This window comes from Heterodontus francisci, chromosome 31 (genome assembly GCF_036365525.1).
Source record: "Heterodontus francisci isolate sHetFra1 chromosome 31, sHetFra1.hap1, whole genome shotgun sequence".
Lineage (NCBI taxonomy): Eukaryota > Metazoa > Chordata > Chondrichthyes > Heterodontiformes > Heterodontidae > Heterodontus > Heterodontus francisci.
In genome coordinates, this window is record NC_090401.1 from 33,625,979 (window position 1) to 33,641,806 (window position 15,828).

At 40.6% G+C, this 15,828-nt stretch overlaps 1 protein-coding gene across 2 annotated transcripts in view; it reads right to left on the reverse strand.

The window, feature by feature from the left end:
• LOC137347129 (zinc finger and BTB domain-containing protein 8B-like) overlaps window positions 1-12,239 on the reverse strand; it is a 25,029-nt gene extending 12,790 nt beyond the window's left edge. Inside the window, exons 1-3 of one of the 2 annotated variants that reach the window (XM_068011257.1) lie at window positions 12,150-12,239; window positions 9,672-10,641; window positions 1,450-1,628 (exon numbers count right to left, since the gene is read on the reverse strand). In XM_068011257.1, the coding sequence (XP_067867358.1) occupies window positions 1,450-1,628; window positions 9,672-10,602 (1,110 nt within the window). In that variant the 5' untranslated portion in view covers window positions 10,603-10,641; window positions 12,150-12,239. Of the gene's footprint in view, window positions 1-1,449; window positions 1,629-9,671; window positions 10,642-11,768; window positions 12,128-12,149 lie in introns of those variants that run through there. The other variant, XM_068011258.1, reaches the window with a different exon arrangement.
• Between the last annotated feature and the right edge of the window lie 3,589 nt (window positions 12,240-15,828).

Below are 15,828 nucleotides of genomic sequence, written 5' to 3' on the forward strand. Positions count from 1 at the left end.
ACCTTAAACAGTAAAACTTTAAATGGAGTAGAAGAACCTTGTGTGCAGATACACAGGTCAATAAAAATGACAGTTCAGCTAAGTATAGTCATGAGGTGGCAAACAGGATCCTTTATTTTGTATTTAGGGGCACATAATATAAAAGTGAGGAGCTAATGTTGAATTAAGTCCAAGTTAGAATATTTTGCTTAGTTTTGGGCATCCTGTTCAATGAAGTATATGAAAGAAGTGCAGCAATTATTCATTAGGAAGTTATTAAAAATGAGCAATTGTAGTTGTGAATAGAGACTTGAGAAGTTAAGGCTTCTTTCAGGAGAGTTAAGGTTAAAAGGTGATCAGATAGAGGTATTCATGTATATAAACGGTTACAATAGTAGAAATAGTATTCGATTATTTCTGCTGATTGTTGCATCTTGATAGCATTTCGCCCAACTTCAAATAAACAAAAAAGAACCAAAGCAGAAGTTAGAAAAAAAAGTCTAACTAAAAGGTGGTTACAATGCAATTTTCTGCCAGATACCATTGCTGAAGCAAGTCTACAGACACTTTTAAAGCAGTATTTGTTTCTTAAAGAGAGAGTATTAAATTGTAGAGGGAGACAGCACAAGAGTGGGACTGGACTAGGTGAAGAAAAACAACATCACTGAAGAAAAGACTTGGATCAAGGAGCCCTTTACATTCTAAGCTTCGAAGACTGCCACAAGATGGTGGAATACCAGTGGGACCCTACCCAGAAATAGTTAGTGCCTTCAGGAAAGGAGGGGAGCATATTGGAAGTTGGAAGAAAATAAAAGCAGAAAAACAGCATATAGACAAAGCACAAGCAAGTAGTGTTCTGTGAAGATATTTGCTGACATTGTGCTAGATAAAAAACACCAGCATTTTCCCCAAACAGAGTTAAGGGTCACTGTAGCAGTAACCTAAAAAGACTTTATAAAGTGCCTTTTATGACTTCAGGATATTCCAAAGTGCTTTACAGACAATTAAGTACTTTGGAAGTGTAGTGACTGTTGTAATGTAGGAAATGTGGCAGTCAATTTGCACATAGCAAGGTCCCCCATACAGCAATGCGATAATAATCAGATCATCTGTTTTTAGGTGTTGGTTAAGGGAAAACATTGGCAGGGAGAACACACCTGCTGTTCTTCGAAATAGGGTCATGTGATCTTTTACATCTAGCTGAGAGGCAGACAGGGCCTGAGTTTAACATCTCATTTAAGAGATGATACCTTCAACAGTGCAGCACTTGAGTGACAGTCTAGATTGCGTGTTCAAGACCTTGGAGTGAGCCTTGAACCCAATGCTACAATATACAGAGTTTAAATTGGCCAAGAAATTAGCCATGTAGAAATTAGGGGGTTAAAGTGATATGATCACAGAATATCTATCCATTGTGGAGGGTGTGGAAAACATTTTTCCTAAAAGCAAGAAGATGCAAACTTTACTCACACTTAAAGCATGGCTTCGGAGATGCTCGAGTCTGGTGAATCTTTTTCCACAGGTCTCACAAGGGTATGGGCGCTCTCCAGTGTGTGAGCGCATGTGTCGTTTTAGGATTCCTTTCTGTTTAGCTGTGTAGGTGCAAAATGGGCACTTGTATATCTTTTTTGGCACAATTATTCCATTCCCTAGAAACAGAAACCATCAGCATTACAACATGGACAGGCTCGGGTGAACCACTGGGGGTGGTGGGAAGATGGAAGAATGTAATTAATAACATTGAGAAAGTATTATTTAGAAAGCATCCATAGGAATAAATCTCCATATGAGACAATACAATACCAAGTGCACCCGAGAACATTTTTACAAGGATAGTAATGACCCCAAAAATCAAAATAAAATTTAGAAACTTTCTCAGTTAAGCTTCTGCACAACAATCTGAATGAAGTACTACTGAAAATTGAAGACAACTCTGTTCTCTCTCCACAAACACTGCCTGACCTGTTGAGTATTTCCAGAATTTTCTGTTTTTAGATCATTGATTTTATGATATTAGGGAAATTAATTAAGTTACAGGAGGACATCCAAGGATCCGGAGAGAACTAGGGAAAGAGTCAGGAGAGGACCTACAAATCATATTTCCATTTAGTGTGGATGTTTGCCAGAGAACTGAAGAATGGTCAATGCAATACCCACTGTCAGACAGGCAGCCAGTGTAATTACAAGCCATGTAATTTAACATCTGTGGGGGACATTTTGGAATCTTTAATTAAAGACAAATTTACTAAATTTCTAGATGAAAATAATTAGAACCAGACAACACAGATTTTAGAAAGGCGAATCATGCTTGACAAACCTGATATCTCTCTCATCCTCAAAGAACTATATGACAGATGGGGAAACAGGGCGGATGTGGTATACACTAACTTTCAAGATGCCTTTGACAAGGTCCCACACAAGACACTACTGGAGGAGATTAAGGGATTATAAAATTAAGTGAAGGGTAGCAAATTGGATTAATTGTTGGAGAGTAAAATTTAAGGGCAGCTTCACAGTGGAGGAAGCAGGTAGCAGTGTCCTACAGCGTTATGTAGATCAATGATTTATATACAGGGCTACATGAAGTGGTGGTCAAATTTCCACACAATGCTAAAATCGGAGGCAAAGTAAATAATTCTGAGGAGCAAAGGAAGCTGCAAGGCGATAATAAGATGATGGAATGGACAAAAAAAATGGTAAATAGAATTCAATATCACCAAGTGTGAGGTGGTATATTCCAATAAAAAGTAAAAGTAATAATCATGCTATGGGGAAGGCTGGGTTATGAGGGAAGAACAGAGGCTTTTAGGGGTTCAGAGTCATTAGACATTAAAAAGCATCACTTCAGGTGGATAAAGCCATTAAAAAAAAGCTAATGGAAAACTGTGTTTATGGCAAGAGGTACTGACTATAAAAGGTTCAAGATGTAATGGGTGAATCCATATAATATCTTACTAAGACCACAGGTGGAGCACTGTACAGTTTTTGGCTCCACACTATATGAAGGATGTTGAAGCATGAGAGCGTACAGTGCAGATTCACCACGATGCAGTCTTGTATGAGGATATACAAATATGAAGACTTGAAAAATTGAGTGGTGATAATTTGGACTCAGTACCACATTAATTGTTTGAGGCAAACAACATAGAGGCATTTTCCAGGGAAGCTAGATACATGAGGAAGAAAGGATTAGAAGGATATGTTTATAGGGCGAGATGAAGTATGGTGGAGGAGGCTTGTGTGGAGCAAAAACACCAACATAGACTTGTTGGGCCAAATGGACTGTTTCTGTGCTGTAAAATTCTATGTAATTAGGGCCGTTTTCAATGGAAAAGGCACAGTACGAAGTGATTTGATGGGTTGCTTAAAATCATGAAAGGTTGAGACAGCAGACTGTTTCCAACGATTGTGGGATCTAGAATGAGGAGACAAAGATATTAGATTAAATGTAAGAGATTTAGAGCAGAAAGCACGAGAAACTTTTAAAGAAAACACAATGGTTGTGAGGCTGTAGAATGCACCACCACAGTTAGTGATTGAAAAAAGGCCATGTTACCGTTTAAGAATAGGTGAGATAGGTGGTTGAAGGAAAGGGATGTGGAAACAGTTTGGGCACATAGGATTAGGACTCCTTGCTTGGAGGATAAAACCAGTGTGCATTGGTTGGCCCTAACAGCCTGTGTCTGTGTTATAATTTCTATGTAATAATTATAGTGGTTTCTTTGATGCCTTTATTAGCACTTTGATTACAGGGTGCGGGTACCAGCTTTCTGGATGACACAAGTCCCTGCATCAGCAGCATAACAAATGTACTGCCAGGTTCATTTGAGCATGAAAACTAGATTAGATCAGATACTTAGGGCCAGAGTACAAGAGAAAATACTGAATACTCACGGTTGGGATTACTAGATTGCTGAATGTATCTCTACCAGTCAGTCCCAATCAGCCTCAAGATTCTTGTGGTTTCCCTGTCATTAGCACTAGCTGTATATAATGCTTTGATCTAAATGTTCTGATGTTTAAAATGATATTCATGATGATGGTCTTTACGAGACTGATATATAGGGCAAGATTTTCCAATTTATGGTCAGTGCAATAGCATTAGTATGAAGCCTATTTATTGGTGTATGATTCTAAGGAGTAAACAAACTCTGCTCCACGACCTCATCCAAGTAGTCAATATTCACGTGAGCCTCAACAATTGAGTGTTAGCAGTCTATTTAACCACAAGAGCATCACAACTGAGGACTACTGCCGTCTTCAAATAAATACTCATCATTTTACAGCAGGAGTGATGTAGAGCAAAAACACTGTAACCCAGGGGCTCTAAGAAAAAAGACTTGCATTTTATATCACCTTTCACGACCACCAGACATCTCAAAGCACTTTACAGACAATGAAGTACTTTTGAAGTGTAGTCACTGTTGTAAAGTAGGGAATGTGACAGCTAATTTGTGGGCGTCAAGCTTCCACAAACAGCAATGTGATAATGACCAGATAATCTATTTTTGTGATGTTGATTGAGGGATAAATATTGGCCAGGACACCAGGGATAACTCTCCTGCTCTTCGTCGGAATACAGCCATGGGATCTTTACATCCACCTGAGCGGGCAGAAGAGGCCTCGGTTTGATGTCTCATATGAAAGACGGCACCCCCAGCTGTGCTGCACCCCCTCAGTTAACAGGGACTAATCAGATCCCAGAACCTGAAGAAAACAAGCAGCTAAATTCACTGTTTGAGTATACTGAGACCCAAAGCTCACAACTTGATTCGACAAATATCCATCCACTACCCCACTTTTTAATCTTCCTAGTCACTACCAACTCAAGTATTCAGGCATTTTTTTTTAAGCTTGGCCCAGCTTTAAAGCTAGTTCATTCATTACCCAGGAACATCACAGGTGACACACTATCAGTTCAAGAAAAAAATATTGAAAATCCACCCAAATTCTCTCACAAAACATGGAAGGCATTTTAAAATACAATACATAACAGATATGTAAATGGATGTAAAAGGAACATAACATTAGAAATAGGAGCAGGTGTAGGTCATATGGCCCCCCACCCAAGCCTTGTCCGTCATTCATTAAGATCAGGGCTGATCTTCCAACTCAACTCCACTTTCCCACCCTATCCCATGATTCCCTTAGAGTCCAAAAATCCATCAATCTCAGCCTTGAATATACTCAACACCTGAGCACCCATAGCCCTCTGGTATAGAATTCCAAAAAAAAAATCACAAATCTAAGTGAAGAAGTTCTTCCACATCTCAATCCTAAATGGCTGACTCCTTACCCTGAGACTTTGACCCCTAGATTTGACTCTGCAACCAAAGGAAACAGTCTCTCAGCATCTGATCTGATCAAACCTAAGATTTTCATACATTTCAATTAGATTATTTAAATAAAGTGCTTCCCCTATCTGTACTTTGCTACAATCAATGGTTGAAAGATTATTTTTAATTAACATTTGTTTTAGTTTTTCTTCACTTTTCCAGAAATACAAATTTTCAACTTTATTTACTTTAAGGCAGGTATGAAAAGAACTACATCAATCAAGACAGAATGTCAGAGAGGAGCTTGCTATTCCAAGATCTGAAACTCTTCAAACTATCCCACTGATAACTGCTGTGCCAATAGAAATGCTGAACTATAAATTACAGTAGCAATACTTCAAGTCCACCTTAGCATCTGGACAAACATCAGCTGATTTTTAAAAAATTCTTTCTTGGGATCTGGGTGTAGCTGGCAGGCATCCCTAATCACCCTTGGTAGGCAATTTCAGAGGGCAGTTAAGAGTCAACCACATTCCTGTGGGTCTCGAGTCACATGTAGGCCAGACCAGATATGGACAGCAGATTTCCTTCCCTAAAGAATATTAGTGAACCAGATGGATTTTTACGACAATTGATGATAGTAATGGTGCCATGAAATGAGCTTTCAATTCCAGATTTTTAAAAATTATTTGAATTTATTAATTAAATTTAAATTCACCAACTGTCATCGGGGGATTTGAATCCATGTCCCCAGGGCATTAGCCTGAGCCTCTGGATTACTACTCCAGTGACATTGCCATGACGTCACTGTCTCCCGAGAGACAGATCAGAGAGCTAGATTGAATTTGTAAAGGGCAAGTCATGTCAAACAAACAGAGTTAAATTTTTTTGAGGAGGTAACCAACGTGGTAGATAAGGGAGTGTCTATGGACGTTATTTATACGGGCTTCCAAAAGGCATTTAACAAGGTTCTAAGCAAGAGGCTATTAACAAAAATGGAATTGGAGGCAAACTACTGGCTTGGATAGGGAATTGGTTAGGAAGTAAGAGACAGAGGAGGGCTAATGGGCACATACACAAATTGATATGATGTGACTAGCGGTCTTCCCTAGGAATCGATACTAGGGCCACAGTCTTTCACTATGTTTATAAATGACTTGGATGAGGGAAAGCCATATATACAAGTTTGCTGATACTATGAACGCTAGACTTTGTAATAATGTTAAGTTTTTAAAAACTGTGATCTTTAATACAATGTAAAATGGACATTCAGAGGAGACATGTGACCTCACACCAATTCTGCCTGAAGACAAGCAAGGGGTCTTGGCTACCATGGAAACAAGTAACCCAGATCAAAGACCCTTTTGAAAGCAGGGTGCAAGGCTGTAACACCTAAAGGACAATGGGTTTCACTCTCCCAGACTTAAAGACTGGAAACAGGGAGCCAGGGGCTCTAAAATGTAAATTCAAGTTGAAACAGTTAACACCTGGAAACAAAGGAAGACCCAGGTGGATTTGCTATGGTTAGACTTATGGAATCTGAGAATTGTAAAAGGCAAATGACTATTGACTTTGAACTGGACAAATTCAACAGGCTTTCCGAGGTCTGGAGGCTGAAAGGAAGAAAAGAAGTCCAGCAAGAAGAGCTGTGCAGCCAAAAGAGAGAGAGAGCGAGCGAGCGAGCACTTTGAATCCGGTTTGAAAGTTGAATTTTGCAGAGGAGAAAAGACCAACAGGGTCACCAGAGATTGCTTTATTAATGAAAAGCCAGTCAAATGTACTCAGAAGAATTGAGCGAAGGGGACACTGGCTTTGAGAAGGACACTGGGAGATGCAACCCAGTGCAACTGGGAGGAGTTTGGGACTTTTAACTGCAAGGACACCTTTTTGGTGAGAACACTGTGTAACATATAAATGCAGTCTGAGCTTTTCAAGTGCGTTAATAAGTTAATGGGAGATACTGTTCTCTGTAATTTAGTATATTTGCTACCTACTAAGAACTGCTTTGTAAATGTTGAGTTTTAGTTTAGTTGATATAGTAAAAGTCTTAAAAAGTGAAATCTTGTCGTGTAATTCTTTAATGGGTCTTGGGAGTTCATATCTCTTGTTTTAAAATGAACCGTCTCTACTGAGGTTGTAACACTGATAACCCAAAATTAGGTGGAACAGTAAACAGCGTAGATGGGAGCAGAAAGTTGCACGGCAAACCTCCACAAACGGCAATGTGATAATGACCAGATAATCTGTTTATTTGTGATGTTGACTGAGAAATAAATATTGGCCAGAACACCGGGGATAACGCCCCTGCTCTTCTTCAAAATAGTACCATAGGTTCTCTTACATCCATCTGAGTAGATGGGGTTGTGGTTTAACATTTCATCTGAAAGTTGGCACCTCCGACAGTGCAGTTCTTCCTCAGTACTGTGCTGGAGGGTCAGCCTTGATTTTTGTGCTCAAGCCCTGGAGTAGGACTTGAATCCAGAACCTTGTGACTCAGAGGCGAGAGTGCTACCAACAGAGCCACAACTGACACATAGAAAGACTATTTTCTAGCTGCCAAGAAGCAGAGAGATTTAGGGGTACAAGTGCAGAAGTCACTAAAAAACAGGTGCAAAAAAAAATTAAAACATTAATGAGATGTTGACCATTATCTTGAGAGGGCTTGAATACAAAGGGGTGGAAGTTATGTTACAGCAGTACAGAGTTCTGGTTAGACCCCATCTACATTCAGTTCTGGGCACCACACCTCAGGAAGGATACTGGCTTTGGAGCAGGTGCAGCGCAGAGTCACCTGAATAATACCAGGGTTAAATAATAACATGTTGCATAGATTAGGCTGGTATTCCCTAGAGTTTAGAAGATTAAGGGGTGATCTAATTGAGCTGCTTAATGTGATTAAAGGATTTGATAAAGTAGCTAAGAGTGAAATTATTTTCTCTGATGGGGAATTCCAGAGCAAGGGGGCATAACTTTAAAATCAGAGCTAGGTCATTCAGAGATGATGTTGGAAAGCACTTCTTCACACAAAGGGGAGTGGAAATATGGTACAATCTCCCCTAAAAAGCTGTTGAGGCTAGGTCAATCGAAAACTTCAAAATTGAGATTGATCGATTTTTGTTAGACAAGGATTAAGGAACCAAGGCAGGTAGATAAAATTACGCTACCAATCAACCATGATCTAACTTAATAGAACAGGCTCATGGGGCTAAGTGGTCTACTCCTGGTTCCTATGGTACAGTCAGCTAGTAACACTGAGGCAGAAATCAAATTCTATAGCAGTGCTATACAAAGTATGTCAATACTTCTGTCTCAGATCCAGTACATTTCAACACACAAATTCCAGATCTACAGGTGCCCTGTAAAAATCATGCCCTGAACACAGACAGCACTAATACTGACACCAATCTTTAAGCAACTCCTCAGCGTTATTAATTTTATTTTGAAATAAAAGGAACTGATTCACGAGGAGAAACTGTCTCGAGGCAGGTCAATGATGTTAGATTATTTAGCAGTACAGCCATCATAAAAATGTGTTTAAAACAGGTACTTAAAGAAATAGCAACTCCTTTCACAGTTAACCTACAGTCCACACAAGGACTAGTGATAAAACTTGATTTGTTCTGAAATCTAACATAAGTAGGATCTTGTTCACAATAAAAACCAGAGTGAACTGTAGGAATTAAGTAATTGTGTTCCCCAAGAATATCCCTGGATAAGTATTCTGATGTTAATTAGTGTTGATATATATCACATCATATCAAGAAAACAAGCAATGTGCGGAAAAACTTGCAGTTCAAAAGTAATAAGAACTAAGCAATAACTGATGGCTGACAATAAACACACACTAATCCAGAGTAAAAACAAACCACATCTTATAAACACAGCCATATGCTACGAGGAAAAAGTTTACTGAAACATCTAGCTTGTGGGTTGGTGCTCAAGGTTTGCCCAAACATCTTCATGTTGGAACCCATTGTCCCAGTCACGCACTCAGTCACTGGTGCGTTGCTAACCATACTGACCTTCAGCTAATGGACCAGTATTAAACTGAATCTAAAATGAATTTGTATGCGTTTTATACAAAAAAAGCCTCACTGCCACCTTATGGCAATCTAAAATTGACTAGGTTGACTTTGCGAAATCCTTTGGTTGCTGATCCAACCAACATTTTCCTCAGTATTACATCAGCTTCACTATGGCACACATGATGTGCTAGTGAAGTTAGTTGATCCAATGTTCTTGTATAGAAAACGTTTTGGCTATTTGAATTTCACAGTACCTAAATTATTGGGTTGGTCATCAACTGTAAAAGTGAATACAGTACATAAGGATTCAAATTCCTATGATTGAATACTGCTCCTCCTTCGTATTGCTGATGTGATTAATTTAGGTATCAGTTAATAATGAGGATCTCACCTGCATCCTCCCCATACCAATCACTCTGTACATCCATCATATTGGAGAAGGAGCCCCCTCCATCCTCCGGACGCCCCCCTCTGGAAAAGTGCTGTATCAGATCCTCCTTCCGCTGGACGTTCCCTGTCCTCAATAAAACCTCTAAGAACTGTTTCATCTGATAATTTTCATAGGCTATCTCCATAGCCGGGGCAGACTGCAGCCTCTCCTCAGCCTGGTCTGTGGCAGATGATGTAAACTGCCGGAACCTGTCAACTGATTCTACTTCATCCTCGTCAAACTCAACTTTAGGTTCTGGAAGTTTAGGTAGCGACGGTGGGGGTAGTTTCTCTGGAGAAAGGTTATCCTGATCTTTCTGTGCAAGATCTATGGGATGATAAGCATTACACTCATTCCAGGGAATGCTTTGATTATTGTCAGGGCTTGATTCCTGTTGTTGAACTGATGGAACAGGGTTTGCACATTGATTCCTACAAAAAGACACAGTATCTCCAAAGGCTGCTACATTATTCCCATTCTCCACATGATTGCAGTTATCATCCTTCTCATCTTTCACACAGATGTCAAGAGAAGATCTGATGTACAATTTGCAAAAGCTAACCACGTCAGTCATTTGCAGGTAACTAGCTGCTGACATAACTTCGATAACATTCTTACTGCAAAGGTTCAACTTTCCAGAATAAAGGAAGTCCAGTATTATGGAAAAGGCCTCAGATGTGACGATGTCCAGGGAGGCAGTGCTAGGACGCCCACCATCATGGATATAGTGAATCAGCAAGGCTCTGAAGTAGCCACTGTTAGCAAATAGAATATTCCGGTGAGCTTTGAAGATCCTTCCCTCCACAATAATGCTGCAGTCACAGAAGAAGTCCTGCTTCCGCTGTTCATTTAGTTCTCCCAGAAGTTTAGTGTAATATGACGTGATCTCCATCTTTTGTGAGCAGGACTTTGTTAAAAGATGTTTTGTTGCCTGTAAAATAATTTTAAAAGATCAGAAAAGGTTTTTTTTAAAATTTGTGTTCAAAGTCAAGGATATTAGTGCTGCAGATGGAATTCTTTTCCACTTTGGCACTCGTCAGCATCAAGTATAATAACGCTCAAGAGAATAAAGGAAGAATAGGGTTATGGAACAGGCCTCATATCACCATATCCAATAGTCAAAGCTCCCTTTACTCTGTCCTGAAAATGCACTTTAACCCCAATGAAAGAGCCCCATTCCCCAGTGCACCAATGAAATTTTCCACTTCCCACATCAGATTTCCTTACAGCCTCTCCATCCAGACCACCTACGCATTGTCCACTTGAGATGGCTTATGAACTGTTTTGTGCTGTGAAATCATGCTCACTCGAAACTGAACAAAATGCAAATCTGGTACTAGGTTAGAAAATGAAAGGCACCTCTAGATTGACATTCATGAATGATATAGGCACTAGCTGACTGAGCCATTGCTGATCTCAGTTAAGCACCCATCAGGGTTTCCAATGGATCTTTGAATAGTCATAGTAATTTATAGCACAGAAAGAGGCAAAGAATAACATAAAAATGGACATTTAATTTTAATTCAGGACAAGAGAGGCACAAATGTGCATATATCAGATAAACTGGATGTTTGGCAATGATTTTAAAATGTTTGAACGACATGGATGGATCAGAGCAAAACAACCATCCACATAACCAATCAGATCAGAGTACTGTAAGTATCAGGGACTAGGTTAGTATTCAATGTTAACAGTAAATCCAGTAACAAAAAAATGCCCATTATCGCACAACAGTCGTAATATACCTGACAAAAATAAAGAATCTTGCTCTTACCATTAGGTAGCACGACTGCATAAAAATAACTTGCATTCATAAAAGCACAACAAAACGCTTCACACTGCTTTTGAGGGCAGAGCCAGCTTTTCATGCACCGACTAGATTCAATTTCATTTTGCTGTCCTGATTTTTAAATTTAAGAAGTGATTCCAAAGAGTTTGATTTTAAACAGTTAAAAGTACTAAACTTGTTTATGAAAACTGGATATCGAGCAGCAAATAGAATATCTATGCCATCTAAATTTCCAAAATTATGAATATTATTTATGAACAGGAACAAACCTGTACTTAGGGAAGCTCAATTCTGCTATTGTTTCAGGTCCTGTTCTCATGGGCTATTTTTCTTAAATATTCGGTTCTTGACTCTTTATGACGTCACAGGGACTTTATCTGACCCATAACAAGAAATCTTTCGGAAATAAACTTCCTATCAAACACCAGGCCCATCAAATTCAATACCGAAGCTAAGGAAGAAAGATTAAACCATGTCAACGGTCTAACTGTCCTGCTGCAACAGCACTTAACAGTTACCAATGAAGACTACAACAGGTCAGAGTGTAGGATTACAACCACTCATTCTCTTCAGCAAACATCCCTCTCACTTCAGTTCTTATCTCATTGACTTGTTAAAGGCCACAATCACCCAACTGGCTCCATATTTACCTTTTTTCCCTTTGGTCAGAGCAAAATATCTCACCGATGCCCCCGCGCCCACACGCCTCGCCAACCTAACCTAACCTAACACCGGAACTCGCTACGGCACTCATTGATTGACAACATCGCGCACCAATAGAAAACGCCATCTCGCGAATGGTTGAGCGCCATAGCTAATGGGAGGTGGGGGTTAGTGGGCGGGACCATTGGGATAGCAAGTTAGGTTGCAGCAGCTGGAAGCTTAGTGAGCGTGCGCATCATGCTGCATTCGGGAGTTGTAGTTTTCTTTCCCGTGGGTCGCTGCGGCAGCCGGGCTGGAAGGAACTACAACCCCCAGCGTGCAGCGGGCCGAGATTCATCTGGTCCACGTCAGTGACGGTAAGTGGCCCAAGTCCAGTGCAGTGATGGTTTCCGCTCAGTTCAGTGACATCCAATGGAACCATTCATAACCGACCTAATTATCACCTAGCAACCGCTGGCTCATGTGCTTGATGACCTGTCGGTGCTGGGAGATGTGACCAGGCCGGAGTATGTGGACCCTGCCGGCTCAGGCCTGGACTGTCATTGTTATCATCCCGCCTGAAGGCTGATTCTCACAATCCCACTGCAAGTGTGCCAAATGTCCTGATTGTCCCTCAACTGCGCCTTATTTTATGTTTAGATGTGAAGTTGTGCGTTATTTCTTTGCATATTTTCCTACTAAAACGAAGTGGATTAATTTCACTGCTGACGAACATAGAATCATAGAATGGTTACGGTACAGAAGGAGGCCACTCGGCCCTCTGTGACGGTGCTGGTTCTCTGCAAGAACATCTCTGTTAGTCCCACTCTCCTGCCTTTTCCCCATAGTCCTGCAATATTTTCTCTTCATAATTATCCAATACCCTTTTGAAAGACATGATTGAAGCTGCTTTCACCACACTCTCACAGTAAATAGGAGCAAGAGTAGACCATATGGCCCTCGAGCCTGCTCCACCATTCAATACAATCATGGCTGATCTTAGGCTTGAACTCTTTTCCTGCTAACCATGTCCCATGATTCCCTGAGACTTAAATGTACTCATCCACAACCCTCTGGGGTACAGAATTTCAAAGATTCACAACCCTTTGAGTGAAGTAATTTCTCTCCTCTCAGACAGTGCATTCCAGATCCTAACCACTCGCTGCAAAAAAATGTCTTTCCTCATGTTGCCTTTGATTCTTTTGCCAATCATTTCAAATCAGTGTGATCTAGAAATCCCCCATCCCTGGCACCCTCTCTGATGCCTTCACATCCTTCCTAGTGTGGTGTCCAGAATTAGACACCAATACTCCACTTGAGGCTGAACAAATGTTTTATAAATGTTCACCAACTCCTCCTTGCTTTTATAGACTATGCCTCTATTGAGAAAACCTAGGATCCCTTGCTCAACCTGCCCTGCAACATACAACGAATTTGTGCACATATACCCCGAGGTCCATCTACTCCTTTAGGATTACATCCTTTATATTGCCTCACCTCATTCTTCCCCGCCACCCCCCCCACCACCACCAAATGTGTCACTTCACCTTTCTCTGCATTAAATTTCATCTTCCATGTGCCCTCCCATTCGCCAGCCTGTCTATGTCCTCTTGAATTCTATCTCTATCATCCTCACAGTTCACAGTACTTCGAAGTTTTGAGTCATTACCAGATTTTGAAATTGTGCCCCGCACACCCAAATCTAGGTAATTGATATAGATCAAGAAGGTGGCGCAGTGGTTAGCACTGCAGCCTCTCAGCTCCAGCGACCCGGATTCAGTTCTGTGCAGAGTTTGTAAGTTCTCCCTGTGACCACATGGGTTTCCTCCAGGTGCTCCGGTTTCCTCCCACATGCCAAAGACTTGCGGGTTGTTAGGTAAATTGGCCATTGTAAAACTTTCCCCAAGTGTAGGTAGGTGGTAGGAGAATTGAGGGAAGGTGGGGATGTGAGAGGGAAAATTGAATTAATGTAGGATTAGTATAAATGGGTGACTGATGGTCAGCGTTGACTCGGTGGGCTGAAGAGCCTGTTTCGGTGCTGTATCTCTATAAGCAGTGGTCCTGTGTTTTGAAAGTACATCCATTTTTTGTTAAATTTTGAGGACGTGTTTTATTTGGGAAAACATGGATTTTTTTTCACTGAGGTCATTGAAAGGACTGAGGTCTTGTTTGCAAACAACATGTATTGGAAGTCATCTGTCTTCAGATAAATACCCAGCAGGGGGCTTTTTTGACTTGGAGAAGATGTTTACAGAGAAGTAATAGGTCAAGATTTATAGGGATCAGGAGGCTTGACTCTTGAGATATTGTTTTGGTTCGCTTTGGACAGTGTGTGGGAGTTTTAAAAAACAGCCAAGAGAGCAGTCACCCCAGCTTAGTCTTTTACATTTCTTTGAAAAACCTGCCAGTTTTTTCATTTCTTTGAGAAGCTCTTTGAAGCGAGTGTAAGAAATAGAGAAATTGATGCTACATTTGTCCCAAAAGACCTGCTTGAAACACCGGTTGCCGCATTTCTCCTGAGATGCTGCAAAAATCTGTCGGATAAATCCTTGACGCTGCCTGAACGAATTGCTCCAGAAAATGATCCCAGTGACAACTGTCTACGCGTATTTGGGTCGCCAAACCAAGAAAAGGGACATCTGACATCTTTCCATACCTTTTTTTCTTCAAGAATTAGCAAGTATTTGGCCAAAGTATTCTTTTTTTGTCTTTTATTTGTAACAGAGTTCTAAAAAGAAAATCTTTATCTTTTTCGGTTAACCGGGGTGGGGTGCGGGTGAGGGGCTAAGGTAAAAAGGGAACTTTCATATTTTAATCTTTGTGTTAATGCTTTGCTTCATTACTGATTAAATCTTGTTTTATAATAAACTGATAATTTTGTTGTTTATTAAAGAAACCTGGTTGGTATCTTTTATTCTGGGATAAAAATAAAGTGTATGGTTGACCGTATCGGTAACTGGGTAAACATTTAAATATATGATGTGACCTATGGAGAAGTGGAACTAGAAACAACAGTGCACTCCTCCCGCCTCGCTCGTAAGGGTTATGGAGAACGGGCAGGAAAGTGGAGTACAGGCCGAGATGAGATCAGCCATCATCGTATTGAATGGCGGAGCAGGCTCGAGGGGCTGAATTGCCTACTACTGCTCCTAGTTCTTATGTTCTTAAGTAACATCTAATACCAATCCCTGGGGAATCCCACTATATATCTTCCTCCAGTTCGAAAAATAACTGTTCACCACACTGTCTGTTTCCTGTCTCTTAGCCAATTTCGTATCCATGCTGCTCTGTCCCTTTTATTCCAGGGGCTTCAACTTTGATGACAAGCCTGTTATGTGGTACTTCATCAAATGTCTTTTGGAAGCCCATGCACACCACATCAACCTTCTGTGTTACTTCATCAAAAAACGCAATGTGAATTGGTTTTTTTATTCTTTTCAAAGGATGTGGGCATCGCTGGCAAGGCAGCATTTGTTGCCCATCCCTAATTGCCTTTGAGTCATAGAGTTATACAGCACAGAAACAGGCCCTTCAGCCTATCATGTCTGTGTCGGCCATCAAACACCTAACTATTCTAATCCCATTTTCCAGCACTTGGCCCATAGCCTTGTATGCTATGGCGTTTCAAGTGCTCATCTAAATACTTCTTAAATGTTGTGAGGGCTCCTGCCTCTACCACGCCTTCAG